This window comes from Populus euphratica, unplaced genomic scaffold, assembly GCF_000495115.2.
Source record: "Populus euphratica unplaced genomic scaffold, PopEup_1.0 scaffold95.1, whole genome shotgun sequence".
NCBI lineage: Eukaryota > Viridiplantae > Streptophyta > Magnoliopsida > Malpighiales > Salicaceae > Populus > Populus euphratica.
Window position 1 is genome coordinate 941,465 of NW_011499885.1, and position 20,872 is coordinate 962,336.

The 20,872-nt window shown below is 33.4% G+C and overlaps 2 protein-coding genes across 5 annotated transcripts; both read right to left on the reverse strand.

Annotated features, from left to right (window-relative positions):
• Positions 1-5,171: 5,171 nt before the first annotated feature.
• LOC105130183 (uncharacterized) lies at positions 5,172-6,051 on the reverse strand. The gene has a single exon (XM_011032561.1). It carries the CDS (start codon positions 5,962-5,964, stop codon positions 5,290-5,292), a length of 675 nt encoding a protein of 224 aa, XP_011030863.1. The 5' UTR covers positions 5,965-6,051; the 3' UTR covers positions 5,172-5,289.
• Positions 6,052-8,823: 2,772 nt separating this feature from the next.
• Positions 8,824-18,053, reverse strand: LOC105130181 (amino-terminal region of chorein). 4 transcript variants are annotated; one of them, XM_011032557.1, is made up of 20 exons: positions 17,698-18,053; positions 17,411-17,499; positions 17,178-17,287; positions 17,028-17,082; positions 16,089-16,177; positions 15,736-15,802; positions 15,590-15,652; positions 15,211-15,381; positions 14,970-15,063; positions 14,806-14,885; positions 14,622-14,697; positions 14,236-14,279; positions 13,483-13,550; positions 12,647-12,732; positions 12,401-12,558; positions 10,984-12,319; positions 10,590-10,873; positions 9,790-9,987; positions 9,548-9,704; positions 8,824-9,315 (listed from the first exon to the last, which is right to left on the reverse strand). In XM_011032557.1, exons 1-20 carry the CDS (start codon positions 17,807-17,809, stop codon positions 9,017-9,019), a joined length of 3,636 nt encoding a protein of 1,211 aa, XP_011030859.1. In that variant the 5' UTR covers positions 17,810-18,053; the 3' UTR covers positions 8,824-9,016. The 4 variants fall into 4 exon arrangements, with proteins under 4 accessions (XP_011030859.1, XP_011030860.1, XP_011030862.1 ...); XM_011032559.1 differs by lacking the exons at positions 8,824-9,315; positions 9,548-9,704; positions 9,790-9,987 and adding an exon at positions 10,375-10,415 and having other exon boundaries at positions 10,547-10,873; positions 17,698-17,982; XM_011032558.1 differs by lacking the exons at positions 17,178-17,287; positions 17,411-17,499; positions 17,698-18,053 and having other exon boundaries at positions 16,089-16,239; positions 17,028-17,070.
• Positions 18,054-20,872: the final 2,819 nt, after the last annotated feature.

Genomic DNA, 20,872 nt, shown 5'->3' on the forward strand with positions numbered 1-20,872 from the left:
TGGGATAGGTCAAGGTGGTTAATCATATGTGGTGCTTTTGAGTGACTGGATTTGAGACAAGGGAAACACTCAATCGCAAAAATATAGATTAAAGGCCGAGAGTGATACAGCTTAAGGTACTGCCATGGAAAGAAATCTTTCTTTTTATACCATTTTATTTCTTCATGTCCCAATAGGGGTTGTAATGACCTTACTACAGATTCCTGAAGAAGCTAGGGAGCTAGATATGTTTTGGGACTGCATTTTTTATCAGTAAATTCATTCATTCACAAATTGATTATATGGAAAATTAGGATTCATGTAATGATGTCATTTAGCCCTAGCATTTCATGGTTAAACTACCCAAAAGCTCCTTAGTAACCAAGTCTAGTTACGCAAGTTCTCTTGAAAGTTCATGAAAACAGAGATAACGATGCCATGTTACATACTGACAATTAAAAACTGTGTTTACCCTTACTTGACCTAATGGTTTTAAACATTTCCAAGTAAGCAAGAGTTTAAGAGCAGATTGGCATCAAGTAACCCAATAATTGAGTGGTTGGATTTGTAAACCAGCAGCCAGCCTGTTAGCCTGATAAATCTTGTTGCATGACCATTTCAACTTTTTTGCTTAGGCAACCCCTACACACCAGCAAGAAGATTGAAAAGTTAGGCTTCTGCTTAGGCAATCCCAACAAGCCAACCTCAGCACTGAAAGCTAGACCGACAAACAATGGGTTGGATTAGTTCTCCTAGGCCACAAATTGGGGCTTGTTGGGTTTGTCAATCCCAACAAGCCAACCTCAGCATTAGGCAATTCCAACAATCCAGTTTCTACCACTGCCACTGAATATAAAATGATACAAAGTCAGCCTTCTTATAGCACAAAAGCATTTCGATGGGTTTGAGCTTTCCAAGGCATTTATTAGTTCCTTTACAAAGGCACAGTAATTCATCTAGTGTGTTTAGGTGGTGTGATAGAAGAATTCAATGGATGGAAAATGCTAAAACAAAACTGTCAGAGAAAGCAGCCGCAACAATTCAAATTTCAAACCGGACCTCACGCAACGCAGAGGAAACAAAGCAAACACCGAGTGACAGGCTGCAAATGACGTAAAAGCAAGCCAAACACAGCCAAGACAACCCAGTTTTCTATAATAGAAGCTGAAGCACAGCAGCACGGTAACACAGTAACACAGTTAACATGGAAAAAAAAAAACAAAAAATACCTTCTGCTAGGCTGCACACGGCCCAACCAAACTCAAAAGACAATCAATCTATGTATTATCCTGCTTGTTAAAGACACACAACACATAGAGATCAGAAAAACAACAAACTGTCGAACCAACTGAACGGGGCATATCAACAGAATGGAAGTGCACAAACATGGCCTTTTAGAGTAGACGCTTGCTGCCCTCATTTTTTCATCATGAAAGCCAGCCCCAAACCTTGCTAAACACATCGAGGATATCGCAGGTTGGTGTCGTACGTAGGTGGTGACACAACAAAATAAGAAGGCGTTCAATACCAGTCCTAAAGAGAGGAGCTTTATCTACCCTTTTTATTTGTATTGATAATGCAAGGTGGGGCTGGCTATTGCCACAATAAAAAACCACAGGAAAAGTCCAGAATAGCAGACACATAACTGCAACATGACCCTTGTGCAAACAACTGTAACAATAAAAAATGAATAACGTAAAAAAAAAACAGCCAGTGCCTGTATAAACCATTCTTGAACTTGTAGCCTAGCACAATGACCCAAGAAGCAAGACAGAAGACCAAGCAACAAATGAGGACACAACCACACATAAGAAGGAACAACAACAAAAGCAAACTGCAGCAAACAAACCAGCGGCGTAGCAAACATCAAGGGAGGCGCCCCAGAATGCAGGAAAATTAAAAGTTGTTAGAAGGGTTTTGATTAAATAAGTTGTTAAAATATACGTTGTAGATAATTCTAGCCGCGTTCTGCCACCGGATCGACTAATTTTTTTAAATGTAAAAAGAAAAATACTAAGTATGAAGAATTGTTTGGGCTGCGTTAGTAAACTTTGTTTAATGGTCATTTTTAAAACGTGATAATTTATTTTTTTAACTCGAGTTTTTAATTAAATAATATAGAAGTTATTCTAAATTAAATTAATTAATTTAATGCATTTAAATGCAATTTTAATGACCGAAAAAACATAATTTAGGTTTAAAAAAAAACTTCAAAATAATAACTTTTTAAAAAGCAATTATTGAAAAAAACAACAAATTACATCGATCTCAGTCCCTTAGCAACTTGTATTATGAATTTTATTGAGTTTAATAATTTTTTTATAAATTATTTTTAATTATATGATAAAAGATATATGGTCATAAAATTAAGTATCAACCTAAAAATAAAAACTTATTTGAGATAATGATAACCCTATAGAAACCAAATAAAAATAAATTATGCAGTTTATTTCTCAATCAGTCCAATATTAAATGATAAAATCAAGAAAAATAATTAAAGGTAAAAAAAAAAAAGCATATCTAACTAGTGAGTGAATTTGTTAAACCTATAAATTGGATAACACAAGCTAGCACGTAAAACATTTGATCAAGGTTATGGATTCTAGTGAGATTATAATTTATTTTTAAAATTATTTTTTATTTAATTATATAATAACATAAATAGACGATTGTAAAATCAAAAACCAATTCAATACTGAGATGTTGAAAAAAAAAAATTAAACTTGTCAAGTTTACAAACCAGATCAACTAGTCAAATCTATGAATATGTTCATAAACTTTATAAAGTTTAATGGCATGGTTTTTCTCTAAAACTATATTATTAATTTTTTACAATATGAGAAAACATAAAAGCAAAAAAAAAAGAAGTCAAGTTCAATAAGAGAGAGAAAGAGAAGGCACCCAAAAACTCACTTTGGCTTTGAAATTTTTTTCTTAAACAAAAATACAATTGAAAAAACTGAGACACAAATATAGATTAAAATATTTAATATTGCAATATGTATTATTTATCTGGTTGTATTTAATGAATGTATTGATTAAAATTATTTTGAAATAAAAATGGACACAAATGTAAGTTCTATTGAATAAAATAAAATGAAAATGCATGTTATACAAGGTTGCGCATATTAAAAATATTATAAGAAATAAATATTTTTTTTATAAAAATAAATTATATATATATAATATTAAAAAATTAAAAATGAATCATCTCTTCAAAATTTAAACATATCCAATATAATAAAAAATAATAATCATAATTTAAAAAATGATAAATAAGCAAAAAATAATAATAGAGAAGTAAAATTAAAAATTATTTAAAAAATAAAAACTATAAAAAAAAAATGAGGCTAAGTCAAGCATGGGCCCACTATAGTGGTGTTTAGAAAATCAAGGTTGCTGATTTTTTCTTCTAAAAAATTATTTTCAACTCAAAACATCTAGAAAATATTTTAATAATTTTGTTAAATCAATTCATAACCTCTAAAAGTACAAAAAAAAAAAACCGCTCTAAAAGTCAAAATCAATCTGAAACTCAATTTCTTTTTTAACTCAAAATGTTTTTAAGGTACTTTCAAGGTTTTAAAAAAAAAACTAGTTTAAACTCCTCATATAAAATAAAATAATTTAAAATAAAAATAATTGGAATTATAGAAATGATATTTTTATTTCTATATACCAGAATTTGCCATCTCTCTATCTCTTTCTCTCTCTCTCTCCTCATCTAATAAAGACTGAAAAATTATAAAAATAAAATTTATTACTAGAATTAATTTTTCTAGAATTAGAGGTACCAATCATATCTAATAGCTAAAAAAATAAAGTACTAGAGTGTTTTATTTAAACAAAATTGAAAGCCATAATTTATTTTACTCATATTGTCCGACTTTAAATTCAATTTTCTCTTTTAAAAAAGCATGCAATTAGAATGCTAGTTTAGGTTTTAAAAGGCTCAATCATACAAAACAAAAAAAAAAAAGTTTGACAATCAAATTTAAAATTTTAAAAAAAAAAATCACTTTTCAATCGACATGATATATGAGATGATGAATAATAATTTTTAATATTTAACTTTTTTTATAATAACATGAAAAGAAATAGAAATTATAAAAAAAAACTTCTAAGATTTCTAGTTTTGGGTTTGAGATCTATGTAAAATCCATCATCAACTTTTGTTATTAAACACGATTGAGTTTGAATTGTTTTTTTGGCTTAAAAACTTAATAAATCAATCTTAAACATATGATTTAGAGTTAGTTGCTCCATGATATATGATTTTAAACATGATTATTAAATCTGATTTAGAGGTATAGATTAAACTTTAATTGACTAATTTAAAATAAAAATTATTAAAAATATATTATTTTAATTTTGTTAAAAAATAGTTAATTTACCATATTGATTAAGTTGATTAAGTTATAAGTTGATTTATTAGGTTAACTCGAATCTTATTATTTATAAACCCAACCTGGGTTGGGAAATTGATTGGCCGAGTTTAATAAAATGATTTTTATTTATTTATGTGGGTGTCCGGGCCAGTTTGCGCGTACCATGACAATCCCACGGTCCACTAAATATCCTGCAAGTCCATTGAGCATGTAAAGTATTGCAGGGATGACAGTTGTGCACAATAAAATTCGAATCCGAGGAAACAAATTCCTCCCGTCACTGGATTAACCCTCAAGTGCATAGCATTGAAGGCTTGTACTGTCGGGTTGTTCAGTATATCATTGGTCAAAACATATTTATATGAATAAGTTCGGTGAGAATTTAATATCTAAATTAAGAAAATAATGAGAATGGAAATAATGCTGCAAAGTGCATGAAATATAGGGTAAGTTAATATTTACCAAACATACTAATTAAATTGGTTTTTTCAAGAGACGATATATCTACGTTCAATTAGCTTCATTTATAAAAACACTCTTAATTCGATTAATCTATTACACGAATATATAATCTCTTCAAATACATGTGAACGGTAAAACCTAGTTTTTCTGACAACTCTAAATATTCTTACAACTCCCTCTCTACACAAACATTCTCTTATCCAACTCTATATATAGCTTTTGCCTTTCAATGTACATCATGATGTTGCCTAAACTAGAGAAATATAAGCTAATAAGCTTCTCCAATTAAATAATTTATACATACTAAACCAAGTAATTAATGAAATACAGACTAGCATAAGTATAATTAAAAGAAAGAAGATCTCTATCCCCAAGTAAAAGGCAAGAAAAGAGAAGAAAATGCATGGATTTCCAAGAATAATTAACCTTATGTATTCTTTATTAATCTATTTCATGACCATCAAAAAGAATTAGCGACAAGTATTGCTTGTCTACACCTTGCCTTAGCCTGCTCAAGCCTCTCATTCAAAGTCTCTTCTTTAACAGCTGCTTTAACCATAACCAAATCCATCTCCATCAACTTCAAAACTCTGAACAACTCCATCACCATTCTGTCCTCCACTTTCCCTTCATCTCTCAAGACTTCAGCTTCTTCCCTTGCTCTCTCCGCCACTATTTCACCAACCTTAGCCAAAAGCGCAGTTGAACCAAACTCTTTATCCATCAGCTCCACCAACTTGTCCAAAAAATCCATTATCACATACCCTACTGGCTTCTCGAGCTTTATCTCTTTCGTTCTTTTCCACCCCACTTGGTAGTTTGGAGGCTCGCCTTTCACAAGGTCTGTTTTGGCCTTTCTATCCCGGATTATTTGAGATCTTCTTCGCTTTTCGATAGGGTAGTCTGAGTTGTTTAGGGTTGTGGAAACTGGAGGAGGGAATGAGGACTCATCAGTGTCATCAGATTCTGTTAATGGAGCTGAGTTTGATGATGTGCATTTGATGGAGAAGAAGTGAGAGTGTTGGTCTTTCTTAAATGGTAATGTTGATGGGGTTGTAGGGGTTTGGCTTTGGTAGAGTTGATTTAGGCAAAGTGGGTTTGGAAATGACAGAGAGTGAAGGAGAGTGAAAGCCATAGGTGCTCTGAAGCAAAAGTGAACGGAAGAAGATAAGGTCAGCTAGTAGTATTTTGTTGGATAAATTAATTATGCGAGCAATAAAAGGAAGATATTTGCAAAATATCTGGAAATAGAACAGTTTTTCTATTTATTTTTTTAAAAAAAAAAAACTGTTATTAATCTCGACTTTTATATGGAATTTAGCCAATCCACTCCTGACCCGGACCCCGTGTGTGTGTGTGTCAGTACAAAAAAGGAATAGAATTTTCAGATATATATATATATATATAATTTTATTCCTTTTTTGTATTGTGATAATAAGTAATAACACTGAATTTTTTAGGAAAAAAGAAGAAAAGAAAACTAAGTTTTCTCAAGAAAAATTTTAGTTTTTATGATATTATTCTAAATTTTCCAACGTGTTAATGAATAATTATATTAATGTTAATTTTATCAACAATTTTTTTCTAAATAACTTTTTACCATCTTAAAATTGTATTTATTTTTGCGTTCAAATTTTTTTTTTGAAATTTTTAGTTTTTTTAAAATTAATTTTGTTATCATTTAGATTATTTTGGAGTTTTAATATCAAAAATAAATTTAAAAAATAAAAAATAAATATTTTAATATATTTTCAAATAAAAATACTTTAAAAAAAACAAGAAAATAAATACTAGTTAATAACTCTAAGAACAAACTCTGACTAAATATAATTAAAAAATTTGGGTTTTATAACTATTTTTAAAATTTTAAAATTTTATTATTTAATATGGAATATATAGAAACCTTAAACAAACAAAAACGCTAAGATACTTGATACCTACCTACTTTTCCGATCAATGAGCTCCCCGATTAATTGGTGTTTTCTCTCTTAAATCTACCTAAACAAACCCTAAATATATATAGAGAAAACACACAAAATTTGAAGAATAAAAGAGAAAAATCAAGCCTTTTCTTCTTCAATGGCAGCCGACCATGTGCTTAAAAGAGGAAGAAGATTTGTTTTGCTATATTTACTAAAATGCCACTATTTGACATTTTAATAATAGAGATTTTGTAAAATTCTCATTTAGCCTGAGACTAAATATACTCTTTTAGGACCTTTTTCCTTCGAGATAGTTTTTGTTTCTTAGGTTTTGTTCATTATTTCTAGTAAATTTGTGCAGTTAACACAGGACTTGCAATGCTTGTCAGTATTATTCGATATATATATTTAAACTTTATAGGAAATTTCACCCTATTAATGGATTTTTTTTGTCAATATTCTATCTGATTAAATGTATTTATTTTATTATAGGATTTCCAATACCAATTTGTCAATCTTAAACCAGGGGTTTACAATATTGATGGTAAACACTTACCGATAATATAATTTACTGTACATTAATTTCATAAATGATTCATTAGAATATTTTAAAAATTCAAAAAACCTAATTATATTTATATTTGGTTTTTCATTTAAATAGGTATGACGTGAACCTTTACCTAAATAATTATTATTTATTTTCATTATATTTATTATAATACTTTTATAAAGATTATTACTATCATTCACAAACTTGCTGGAAGCTGTAGTTAAGTGAGTTATCTTTTTTAATATGGTTTCTAAAACATATAAAGTTTTTTGTATGGAAACTAATATAAATATTTCTTAATGAATCTATTTTAAATAAATGCATTATCATAATATTTTTATGATAAATTTTTATTTTTTTTTGTACTTCGCACGTGGATATCTAATTTCACCCTCATTTATATTCTTTAAATTTATAAATATAAAATTAATAAAATCATTAATTCTTTTAAGATAATATTACTTATAAAATTCTTTTTTTTAATCAATTTATTTTTAATATCAATATAATAAAAAAATCTAAATTTTTTTTTAAAAAAAAAGCTCTGATTGAAATGTAATTTATTTTTAATATTAATATAATAAAAAAATCGAATTTTTTTTTAAAAAAAAGCTCTGATTGAAATGCTCTTGGAAACATATTATTAGATTGTGGAGTATTCGAATTGATTGGCCAATCAGCTTCGCGTAGCAAGCCTTTCTCTTGGGCCAGGACTGTCGCATCCTAGTTGTGTAGATATGAAACTCTGTTCGAATTCTAAACAAACATGATATCTTCTGTGAAGCCCACATGGGAGAATTCGGATGCATCCCATCACGAACACATCTTGTTTGCTTAGAATTCGAACAGAGTTTCATATCTCTACGGGAAAGAAGGTCTTTTGCAACAAATGTACAGCCTTTCATGTCTGCTTCATTGCAACACTCATTTTACATACCTAAACGACACAATTTAACTCATTTTCTACTCTTGAATTTCATCACTTGACCTTTGCATATTTTCGAGCTTCTAACTGAATTTTTCTTTATCAGCTACATGGCAGGCATATTGTGGCTTGGACAGCTTGCTAGTTCTTCTTATTTCTGCACGGTATCAGAGCATGGTTTGCATCTTCAGGGAAAGTTAATATGAAGAACAAGAGTTTTTTGCTTCCCAATAGATGTGGGATGGAAGCATAACCACGAGCAGAGCCAAGAAGTAAAGAAACAGAAGTCGTCTGAGCAAGCTTACAGCAATCGTAAATAGGAGCGAAGATTGCATCCAACGGGAAGTTTTTGCCCATCCATTAAGAAAACAAATTCTAGCTTTATTTGCTGATCGAATAGACAATTGCAGAGTGAAAAACACTATGAGACCAAACTAGTGTACATTTTAGCAATCCTGATGGCAGATAAGCACTCCAGATTTCCGGCAGGAATCGATTCTATAAACTGGCTAAATGTTTCCTATCTGTTCTCCCAACCAGTAGGGTTATGCTGTCAAGATGTAAACTTGTCATGGCAGAAAAACCCACCAGAAATGATTGTGAAGTGAAGCACAAAACATGTATATTTAAACTTTGAAACCATAACTTATATGGTAAATTTCGCCTATTAGGATACAAAATTTTTACAACAAATGAAAAATTTTCCATTTTGCCTCATTGCAATGCTCACCATGCATCTATACCTCTATAATATATACATGAAAGAATCGCTATACTAATAGGAGATGGTTTAAATTTTGGTCCGTAATTGCATCACCAAGCTCTGCATGCTTTCAAGCTTCCGGCTGAGTTGTTTAATATCAGCAAGATGTTGCGTGGAGGATTCTGAACTAGATAAATCAGTAAAAAGGGCAGCCAATTTGGCCTGTGAGTCCAAAACTGCTTCCTCGAGTGAAGCTACTGTTGATTCCACGGTTGTTCCGGGGCTTTCATTAATAACATGTGGTGACGGAGAGAAAGAGGTACTGGCAGGACTCGTACCCTTTCTCAACTTGTCCGGGGTGAAAATCTTGTCGAAGCCCTCACTTCCTGCAAGCATAATAAACTGATAAATTCCAAGCCTCACAAAAAGATGAAATAAGCAAATATCCAAGCCACAAACAGAAGACAAAGGATAGGGGCAATTAGGTTGTGATTGAAAAAAAAATGATGCAAGGCTACACACATTACCTGTTTCAGGTACACAGTCTATTATCGGACAGTACTATAAAAAAAGTGCGTGGCAGTATTGACAAGATCATTAAAAACAATCAAACTGTACCAAGGTTGCTAAGTTGGTCTATGGCTGCCTGGCCAATTGACCCTTCAAGCTTGAGTAGCTTCAGGACGCCAGCAGCTATCCGACCCATCGCATCAACTTCAGACTTGCACAACAAAGCAAGGTGCTGGAGCTCATCTTTGGTCACAACAGCCTCGATCTACAAGGAATTAAGTATGAAATGTCATGTTTCATTTATGGTAAGAGCCGCTGATCAAATATTAGAAAAGTTTCTATTTCATTACCGGTTGCTTGACAGAAAATTTCAAGTTTTCCACGGCCCAATTGGCCATCTCATCATCAATGTTTTCCTCCGATGCCACCATCTGAACTTCAAGATTGATTCCTCCCGATGTCTCCACAACTTCCTTTATCCCATTTGCAGGCATAGACACACCCTTCTGTCCCTGTGGTTTCAATGTCTGCAAGCCTTCCACCCCAACCTACAAGCACCATCCCACCGTGTTCAAAAATACCAAGGTAGAGAAATAAGATCCACATAAACTAAAAACCAATCCACACATACAGCCTAATTAGCCCCAGGTATCTAAGAACCATAGAAAGCATAAGACATATCATCCACTTCTTAATCTGAGTCTCAACCCTCAATCGTATATGCTTTTTTAACTAGGACTCGAGCAGTACTGCATTTAAGCAAAGCCTAAATTTACAAAATAGCCAAAAGTAAATTACTACTCCCAGCTGGGGACCAAAGCCTAAATTTACAAAATAGCCAAAAGTAAATTATTACTCCCAGCTGGGGACCAAGTGTCGCTAACCAAAATCTTATAAATCCTCTAAAAGAGACCCAATAAAAATGAAGCTAGATGACACCAGATATGTGTCTAGACAACAGCATGCGGGATAACCCAGAGTACTAGCAAGTCTCTATAATATAGGTAATAGCTGACAGAATTAGCAAGCATGTAAACTAAGTTATACAAAGGAGTAAAACCACACTAGATAAGTAAAGCTATTTGCAGCTTTGCAAGACCAAAATTATCATTAGATACAAGAGATGTGGGGGGGGCGGCGAGTTCCTTACTGTAACTAATTCCACAGGATATTTCAGTTTTCCATTTGGTTTTCCTTTTCCATTTCGCTCTTTCTTCGGACCACTTTTAGCTTTTACCAGCAAACTTTGGAAAGATGTGTGCCAACACCTCTCTTCTCTCCCCACATCTTCATGATTGTAAAACCACCACCTATCTGCCATCTCCTGTGCACCTTCAAGAGAAAATAACCAGTCTTTGAATTCTATGCACACATCCACATCATCAGGTATTCCTAGGTGTAAGACTCCATCTTTTCCATCTACTGGACTTTGATCTGTAGAATAGATGAAGAGATAAGATAGAAGCAAACAATGTAGAAACTGGAAGAGAACCTAAGCAGCACTGCATGGTAATGACCAAACAATTATAAATGGTGTGACATACCTTCTTTTAGATTATCAATAAGAGGCGACCCTTTAAAAAGTTTAGACAGTGGCCCAGTCGATAAATTTTCTAATCCTTTAGAAAGCCCCTCACCTGGACCACCATCAGGCCCCAATACTCCAAACCGATGGAGAAGAGCTTCAGCATAGTTCATTCCTCCACCCAGGCGAACACCAGATATACAGGCAGAAACACTTAAACTGTGGCACTCTCGATCCAATTCGCTTAATGGAATCACATGCACCATGCTTGTGTCTAGAAATGGGATTGTGCGAGTAATACTGTTTGCTTGATATTTGTGTCCATTATGCACCCAAAACACAGGTCTTAGTTGAGGATATCCATTTGCAGCTACAAGACATCCATTTTCAACAGAACTTGTTTGTGTGCCATTTTCATATGCCAAGCTTCCCTCAGTCTCTACACAGTCCACCTCAACACTCTGCCAGTGTATAGAGGATGAAATGGCAATGGCACCGCCAAGGGTTCTATGAGCAACTTTTATGAAAAGATCTTCCCCAATAAATTGAACCAGAGGCATTCCCTCAATATCTGAGGCAGAAGATTCTAAAAATCGAAGTCGTAGTTCCTTCACTGCTAAGCTTACTGCAGTGTCACAGGGAACCTTATCCATTAGCCTAACACCTGAAGATTCATTCCTATTTATCTTCTGTCTCCTATTCTTACCAACTGAGGCAATCATTTCACTAACTCTGCCAAGGTGTGCATAAAGATCAAGGACAAAGAATAACTGCTCAACAGAAGTGTTGGAAAAATATTGTTGACAAGCAACGCCAACTCTGACAGTACCACCTGGGGGAGGAACATTTGTTAATGGACCCCCGTCAGCTGATATCATGGCAACCTCCACAGAAGCATCTTGTAGCTCAACACATCTCCATAAGCCAGAGGTCATCCGATTCAAATTCAGCGTCCCATTTAAGCTGGAAGATGTTTCCAGAGATAGAGTAAGATGTGATGCTCCAGCAGTCCATTTCTTCTGGCTAGCATCAATTGGTTGACCATCCCAAAGACAAAAGCAAGCAGGATCTTTCTCAAGGTTCAGTAGCCTGAGTTTTAGTTTTGGCGACTCTGAGAAGAACAAATTTTCAATATGAAGCCTTGCTCCAGCAAAGGCATTGTGGACAGTATAGTTCCCATTGTCAGCTGGATTGTGTGATTGACTCACATCCAACGGAACAATAACATCCAATTCCTTGAGAACAAATACCACGGAATTTACTGAAAAATCAGGTAAAATATCCCCAGGATTGACAGCAATGCCATCAGCTAAGAAGGAAGTTATCCTCAAACACGATTCTTCCTGAAGGTGAATCTAAGCAAAATAGAGAAAAAATTATTAGAAGAGAATATAAAAGGAAGAAAAACATCAACAACTGAGATTATCAATGCATACCATAAGAGGCTGGCAAGCAATAACTGTTTGCGAAGCAAAACGTGGTGGGACTGGAGAGGGCTTGAGCTGAAGAGAGTGGAGACATATCAAAGGAATACCAACATTTGTCTGCCACTGGTGGTCTCCCAGAGGATATATAGGAGGGCAAAAATCCTTTGCTGTGAAGACAATTGAATAGGCAAGATCAACTTTCATTACTTTATCTTCAGTCCTAACTAGAAATGCATTCATTTGATTGAATAGTACCAAAGTCAGGAATCTGCCCATCATTTTCTGTGATGGCCTGCATGGATGGTTGCACTAAAGTGCAAGAAGGACGTGAGAAGGTATCCCTACATTCCAGCAATTTACAAGGTCATTAAATCTCAGTTACAAATGATAAAATCAACTCAAAATCAAGTCCCTGTTGCCCAAAGAAGGCCATTTTTTTATCTAATCTAAAATTAATCGTGCGAAAGAATTTAGAAAAAAGAAAAAGGGCATGAGGAAATAAAAACTGGTTGCGCTGGCCATTCTTCAACAACTATAAATCTGAATCTCATGGCATCCCACATCAGATTATTACTTGTCAGTAACAATATTTTCATATGTCCTATCAAGTGTGAGAATTCATATATTTGTGTACAAATCTTGGCTGTTAACGACGACCCATGATAATCATATTGACTAAACCAAGATTCAATCCCAACTTGGTCAGGGTGTGATCCATTCCACCACTGCATCATAATGTAAAGATGGCCACTCATACAGAAGCTACTCTCCGACTAGTCAAATTGAAAAGGAGAAAGTCTATAAAAACAATTTTTATACAGGATATTAATCCAAAGTGAAATCACAAGTACAAGTGAGATGACACATCTCTATTTTGTAAGATTTTTTTGTATGATATGTGTATGCTGTTGTGTAGTGAAACACAAAAAGGGAATGCCACCAGCATAAATGCTAATACTTCAAACAACAGCATACAACAAAATAAAAGGCCAGACCAGTGTGCTATTCAAAGCAAGAACAGATTAGTTGAATGAGAATTAACGAGATATTTACCGGTGTCAAACTATGACAGAGAAGAGTATGAACTTTACCTCAAGAAAATTCCACCAAGCATAACCTTGGTCAGATTACTGGCAATTTTTCCATCAGAAACTGTGGCCTGGAAAATCAATCCCAGTATGAGATCTCAGAATGCTAAATCATGTCACCATGCATGGAAAATCCATCCCAGCATGAGATCTCAGAATGCTAAATCATGTCAACATGCAATTTGTAACAGAAATACATGGAAGCACAGAGAACACAAAATGCTCAAGAATCTAAGACTCGTAGCTTCTAAAATAGGTAATGCCAAATAGAATAATATCATTAGAACTCACTATTACTTGTCAAATAGAATAGCTCCAGTCCATGTCACAGCAGAGTCTTATTGAAAGTTTTTGCCTTTTAAGACAAAATTTCAAAAGAATAGTGTCTTTCAAAATAAAATATTAGCAACTATTTCATACAGCTCACCTTATTTCCAGCTATATCATATTTGATAGTTTTGAGAGTTAAAAATCACATTCTCATGCAAAATCAGATCTAAGTTATTCTTAGGTTACTTAAGAAGCAAAATAGATAATACTCAGCTCTAAAAGGCTGAATATCTAACTCAGTTCTATCCTAACACTACTTATGATTGGAGTAAAACCATATACATGGAACTCTGCAACTAAGTTATTCTTAAGTATACTCACAGTTTTACATTCCTACATGATAGAAGAATACTCACAAGAAAATGGGACCAACAAAAGATAATATGTTTTTTCAAAGTTCACTTTTTAAAAGGAATGAGATAATACCCGAGAAAACAGAAGAGATTGCATCAAAAGTTCAAGCTGGAACTCTGCAAGTAAACTAGAAACATTAGCAAATTTCTAGTGGTGGAAAACACACACTAAGAAAGAGAACTATCTCGTATTTCTGGCTACATATCCCCTGCTCTACACATACTCTGGGCCACAAATGGAGCCCACATGTGGATGCAAGGCTAAAAGATAAGTACCCATAGATACGCTACTTTACTTAAGAAAAAGAATGTCATGTATTGTACCTAGACAGTGCAAAAGAAAATCAAATTCACAATTAAGACATATTTTAAGAACAAAATGTAAAAATTTGCTATTTGATTTTTTATAGAAGAACACAACTAAATATTAACACTAGCAAAAAAGAAAAGAACACAAACCAGCATCTTTGATGCAGAGAAATATGTGGTCCACAACAATTGAGACTAGAGAACGCCCTGCTGCTTCTGTAGATCGCTGCAGGGATTCAGAGAGGAAAATAAAGCACTTAGTTTTAACTCATCTATGTTATGTTAACCTCTAAAATGCTAGGGAATGGAGTTAAAAAAAGGGACAACTAAAAACCTGCTGAGACTGTAGATCCACATCTCCTCTATTAAGACAAACATATAACCCTGTCATGAAGCGGAGAAGAGCACGTAGTCCTGCTCACACAGTACAATGTAACCAACTTGAAGCATTTATTCCGTATATAAGAAATGGATGGGTGGTAAACATTTAAAATATACCTGGTTCACTCAAGGCAGGACAGATGGCTTCTGGAATGTGTAATTGAACCTCAAGCCCGAGTGGACTGTTTTGTTCAGTTCTCTGCATTGTGATCTGGTAAAAATTAAGAAGTTAGGAAATATATTCGACCAGTCACTGCACAAGCACAGATGAAACTGGAAAATGCTCAATAACAATGCCCTACTATCTAGAGCAAAGAACTCATAAAAAGTTCACTTAAAAACTTATGATTCACATTACATAGGCCTCTCCAGATATTCCTTCCAGAAAACGTTCTCCGCCAAAGAAAACTCGCTTTGCGCCATCATCATCTCTCCGGGAGGCTCCCTCTTGAGCACATGCTAAACTAGCATCGGCGAACATATCAGGATGAGGCAGGAGATCAATAGACAAAGATTCCCATTCAAGTTTCTATCAAGGAAAGAATTCATCATTGATCAGATGCTTCGTATACAGCAAGCAGGAGACACACATATCTCCTACGGTCCTACCTCCCACATTATATAAGTAAATAAGGCACGTTACGGACCCCGCCCCGACACAAACAGTAGAAAAGCCCTTAAGATACACAATAACAAAATGATGTGCATCTCTGTATTGTCAAAAGCTTGTATATTACCTTGAATACATATATGAACTTTTTGTTATTGGAGAAGTCACGTGCTTCCTTCAGGTTTACTACCTGTAATATATGCCAAACCACAATAAGGGTGCAACTAAAGAAAGTGGTCAAAGTTTGAAGATAAGTGGCTAAGGCAAAATTACCTGCCAGTTTTCATTTGTTGTATATAATAAAAGGTTGCGTATAGTAATTGATGCCAGTGGTGAAGCCCTGGAGATGGAAAAGATATAGATAAGTATCCATCAAAGCTTTTTAAACAAAAGGAACAACATACCATATCATTTTAGGTTTTGGTAAATTATCAAGAGTTCTGCTAAGGTTAATTCAAACAAAAACCTGATCCCTATGTAAACATCAATAAACAGCTAGTATTTTACATTGAATACGGTGTAAGGTTTACAGCAGTTATGAACAAAGAGAAAAGCAGTACATGTACACAAAACAGAAAAGTCAATTCCCAAATGTCTGTATAAAGTGGGAGAAGCCAACAACTTACCAAGTAGCCCCTCCCCCATGTTGAGCACCCCCACGTGTTTCAAGAAGAAGATTAACAGTGGAAACCTGGATGGTCATTCCATCCGCGATCTGGTAATGATAAAAGTAAACTGTTGAATCCAAATTTCTGCACGGCTTTTGCGAGGAATTAACTACAATACAAATAGATGAAAAAATGTTGGGTTGTCATGGTGCATAACCACTTTCACCCAAACTCATAGACATAGATTCTGAAATATGGTTCATAGCAATACAAATTACACGTGTGCATACCACTCAAAAAGTATTGGCAGAGCAAAAGATAAATGACTTGTACTGGTCATGTCAAATTAAAGCTGAATTCGTTAATTGTCAGATTCAAAATAATTGAAGGCAGCTAGATCAATCCAATATGTTCTTTTACATGTCGGAATTTGAGTCAGTTACTACCATATACTTCAAAAGTCCATGTTTATCAAGGAAGCTGGTATTGCTCCTTTTTTACTAATTCTTCACTTAACTACACATAAAACATTTTTTTTACCAGAAGGAAAGACTCTCTGTGTGTGCTCGCTCTGATACAGGAAACACTGGTTTGAAGTTAAGGAATTAGTATATACCAACTCACTTTCTTTATAACCCTTTCTTTGGCATGATTTAAACATATCTTGTTCATTAGCTGCCTTACTGGGTTATTTCATGGTTGAATTCACCCAAGAAAAGTTTCAGCTTCAAAACAGTCTTGTATTTAAGAGATTAGTTTCCACAATATATCTCCTCTCGCTCCTTCACACCACAAAGACTCTTTTGCACATCCTTATTCAATTTCACTGCATACTAACCATTAACAGGCTTTTCATATAGAAAATTAAGGGCTAACTGGGGCTTGGAGAAAAATTAGATTTCCAAAATACAGGCCGTGGTCGAATAAAATGCAATTCAACCCAAGATGTCGCCTAACCTTATCAGCAAATCCATATCCGCTACCTTTGCTAGAACTGCTAGACGAATGCGCACTGTAAAATTAAAAAGCAAATGAAAGCAATCTTTAACTTCGAACCAACAGCATAACCATCACTTCATGAATTAAACGCACAGAAAATCACACTACCTGTTCGGACCGCTGCTTGCATCCGATTCACTATTCTCCTCTAAAACCAAATCCAGCTTATCAATCTGGATTACAATCGGTTCTACTTGTACATTACTTACATACGGAAGCTGAGGAAGAGGGGGGGGGGAGCAAAATGCAATCAAGCCCATAAAAAATAACATTTTATTAACTGCTAATCAAAACATCATCACAAAATTTAATTAAATTAACAAGTACGAAAAATTACTTACAATTATCTCGAATTTGCCTACTTTCGCCTTTGTTACATTCAGCGCCGGCGGCAATCCCATACTCGCGTGCAAAGCGTCTCCATTTAATTCTAACCAAATGAAATTAAAAAGAAAAAAATCAAATTCCAAAATTTATCTCTTGAAGTCTTCACCAGACCAAAAACTTTTAATTGCAGATTTAATCTTGCTAAAAAAATGGAAGCATGACAGCTAGCGATTGCTCTCTAAATAAAAAAAAAAAAAAAAAACACTAAACTTCCCAGAATTAATGACGATTAAGAAGTTACCTAAATTAGAAAGTTGTACGGTCCTGCCATGAAGCTTAAACTGATCTCTAGAGAAAGATTTGAGCCAGTACTTGAGCGTGTACTCTAACGCACGTGCCAGGATCGCCTCCATTGATTGATGCTTCTGCTGATGATGGTGGTGGAGGCGTCAACTACGAAATGAAAGATTTAGATCTAAGAGTCAGATTAACATGAAGGAGAAGCGATTTTTGAGAAATCGAACCAAAAAGAAATGTGAAGCTGAGGGAGGGAGTCTGTTGATCAATCGATTTATTGGTTCCTTTGGCTTACTGTAGCTTTGGAGGAATCTGTAGAAGAGTGAGGGGGAGGGTGGGGTGCGGCCACTGGCACGTGCGAGGGAATATTAGTTGGCACGTGCGGAGAGATGCGGCACGTGCGGAGAGCTATGAGGTGGCAAGGAAAGCGCATCGGATCGCGGGGGTGTGTCAGGGAGGGTCTGGCGTTAGGCGTCAGAGGTGGATTTGTCGGTGTGTCTTCGTGTTTGGGAAAAGTAACCGTTTTTGTGTGAGAACTAAGACAGGGGTTCAAGGCTGGATTTTGAAATAAAGATATTGCCTAGGTAGTTACAGTAACTTACATGCGCTGGTGGATTAATTTTTTATTATTCCTTTTATTATTAATCATATATCTATTTGTAAAGGAAAATAATTATTTTAGACACCTATATTTCGAAAATTTATTAATTGTTGCTATTTTCGTTTTTATTTCCATATAATTCACCAAAATTAGAATTCGAATAGGATCTTCAAAAATCCTTTTGCTCATTTCCTAGCCATTTATAATTCAGGAGCTAAGGTTTTCTATTCAAAATACTTAATTTACTAAAATAGGTTTTATTTTTCATATTAAATCAATCTTTATAGCTAAGAAGCAATGATATTAAACCTAAACTGATAAATTAACTTGATAACATATAGATATATAATTAAGTCAAGTTTTAGAATAAATCAAATTAAAATTAATCCCGTCAAAATTCAATTAATTTAAAGAGTTAATTCATGATTCGATTAATATTATTAAAATTTATTTTGATTTTTTTAAAATAAATTGAAATACATCATTTTAATTTTTTTATATTAAAATGATGTTATTTTAAATTTAATTAGATTAACTTTAACTCATTTCATAATCCAAACCTTAAATCAAGAAGATGCCGGATTTAATAATATGACGGGAAGTGTAATGATGTGATGTTAATAATGTTGGCGAGTGATCCAGCTAATTTCTTGGCATTCCCAGATGCGACCACAGAGGAAGAAGTCTATGCTTTACAAGGTGAAGAAAAGCCGCCTTTAAGTCACCTTCAATCAAGCTGGCTTTCACGTTCCAAAAAAGAAATTTTCTTCAATCTTTTATACAATCGAGCATCCTTCGGCATGTACATAGCATTAAAATATTTGCCAAAAGCTTGCTGATGCAATCAAATTTACGAGAATGAAGAATAAAGTTGTCTTCAATAAAAAATTGATATCCTAATGTAATTTTATTGCCCTTGAGGGTGTGTTCTGCCATGCTAATAATCAAATATTTACTGCCGTCACCTCCGCCGTCGCCCCGTCACCATTACCATCGACTCACCATTGTCAAACTGAGCTAAGGTTTTCTATTCAAAATACTTATTTACTAAGAAAGGTTTTATTTTTCATATTAAATTAACCTTTCTTTTATTTTATAACTAAGAAATAATGATATTAAACCTGAGCTAATAAATCAAGTTTTAAAATAAATCAAATTAAAATTGAGTCAGTCAAAATTCAATTAATTTAATAAGTTAATTAATGTTTCGTTCAACCTTTGTTAAAATTTATTTTAATTGTTAAAAAATAAATTAAAATACATCATTTTAATTTTATTTTAAATTAAAATAATATTATTTTAAAATGACTTAGATTAACTTTAACTCATTTCATAATCCAAATCTTAAATCAAGTATAGAAGATGCCGGATTTAATAATATGACGGGAAGTGTAATGATGTGATGTTAATAATGTTGGCGAGTGATCCAGCTAATTTCTTGGCATTCCCAGATGCGACCACAGAGGAAGAAGTCTATGCTTTACAAGGTGAAGAAAAGCCGCCTTTAAGTCACCTTCAATCAAGCTGGCTTTCACGTTCCAAAAAAGAAATTTTCTTCAATCTTTTATACAATCGAGCATCCTTCGGCATGTACATAGCATTAAAATATTTGCCAAAAGCTTGCTGATGCAATCAAATTTACGAGAATGAAGAATAAAGTTGTCTTCAATAAAAAATTGATATCCTAATGTAATTTTGTTGCCCTTGAGGGTGTGCTCTGCCATGCTAATAATCAAATATTTACTGCCGTCACCTCCGCCGTCACCCCGTCACCATTACCATCGACTCACCATTGTCAAACTGAATTTCTCCAAAGAGACCCGGCTGTTTTTGACCAACCCACCTCCAACTGTGTTTGGGAAATGGTGTTTTTTTTTAAGTATAATATTTTGTAAATATAAATTATGTTTTTAAAAACTAAAAAATTATATTTTTTATTTAAAAAAAGTTAAAACATTCTCCTAACCAATTACGTTCATCGACAACTCAGAGCTCATGTTTGAAAATGTTATTGTAATTTCAATATATATTTACAATTAACATTTCTTTATTAATCAAGTCTTGAAATTTGTTTTTTTTTATATTTTAAAAATAATTAATTTTTTATTTTATTTTATAGTTTAAATTAAATGTTTTTAATATTTTCAAATTATTTAAAAAATAAATTATTTTAATATATTTTTAAATAAAAAATACTTGAAAAAATAATTATGCATGGGAAAGCGATGCAAACTATATTCCCATAAAATTCAAAAAAAAATTATTTTGTTAAAATTTAATATGTTTTATATATTTTAAATTGTTTTGATATATTAATATCAAAAATAATTTTTAAAAAATAAAAATATATTTTAATATATATTTTAATACAAAATATTATTTAAAAATACTAATAATCACACTCTCAACCATACTCCTGAACTGTGGTTGGATTGAAAAATCTTACGTGGATATGCGTTGAAGACAAAATAAGGGGATAGCGACGCATTTTATAATTAGACGCCTTCTAAGTTTACTGTATATTTTATATGTGTGCCACCAATAGGGACTTTAAGCTTGTGTGAATGGAGAATCAGCT

What these genes read in the sequence shown, in the direction of transcription:
- LOC105130183 (XM_011032561.1), bottom strand. Translation starts at nt 5,964, where the DNA reads ATGGCTTTCACTCTCCTTCACTCTCTGTCATTTCCAAACCCACTTTGC.
- LOC105130181 (XM_011032557.1), bottom strand. Translation starts at nt 17,809, where the DNA reads ATGGAGGCGATCCTGGCACGTGCGTTAGAGTACACGCTCAAGTACTGG. An exon ending in AGTTCATATATGTATTCAAG is followed by an intron (nt 15,382 to 15,589) that starts GTAATATACAAG and finishes TTTCCTTGATAG; the next exon opens with AAACTTGAATGGGAATCTTT. An exon ending in CTTGGTGGAATTTTCTTGAG is followed by an intron (nt 12,733 to 13,482) that starts GTAAAGTTCATA and finishes GCTGGAATGTAG; the next exon opens with GGATACCTTCTCACGTCCTT.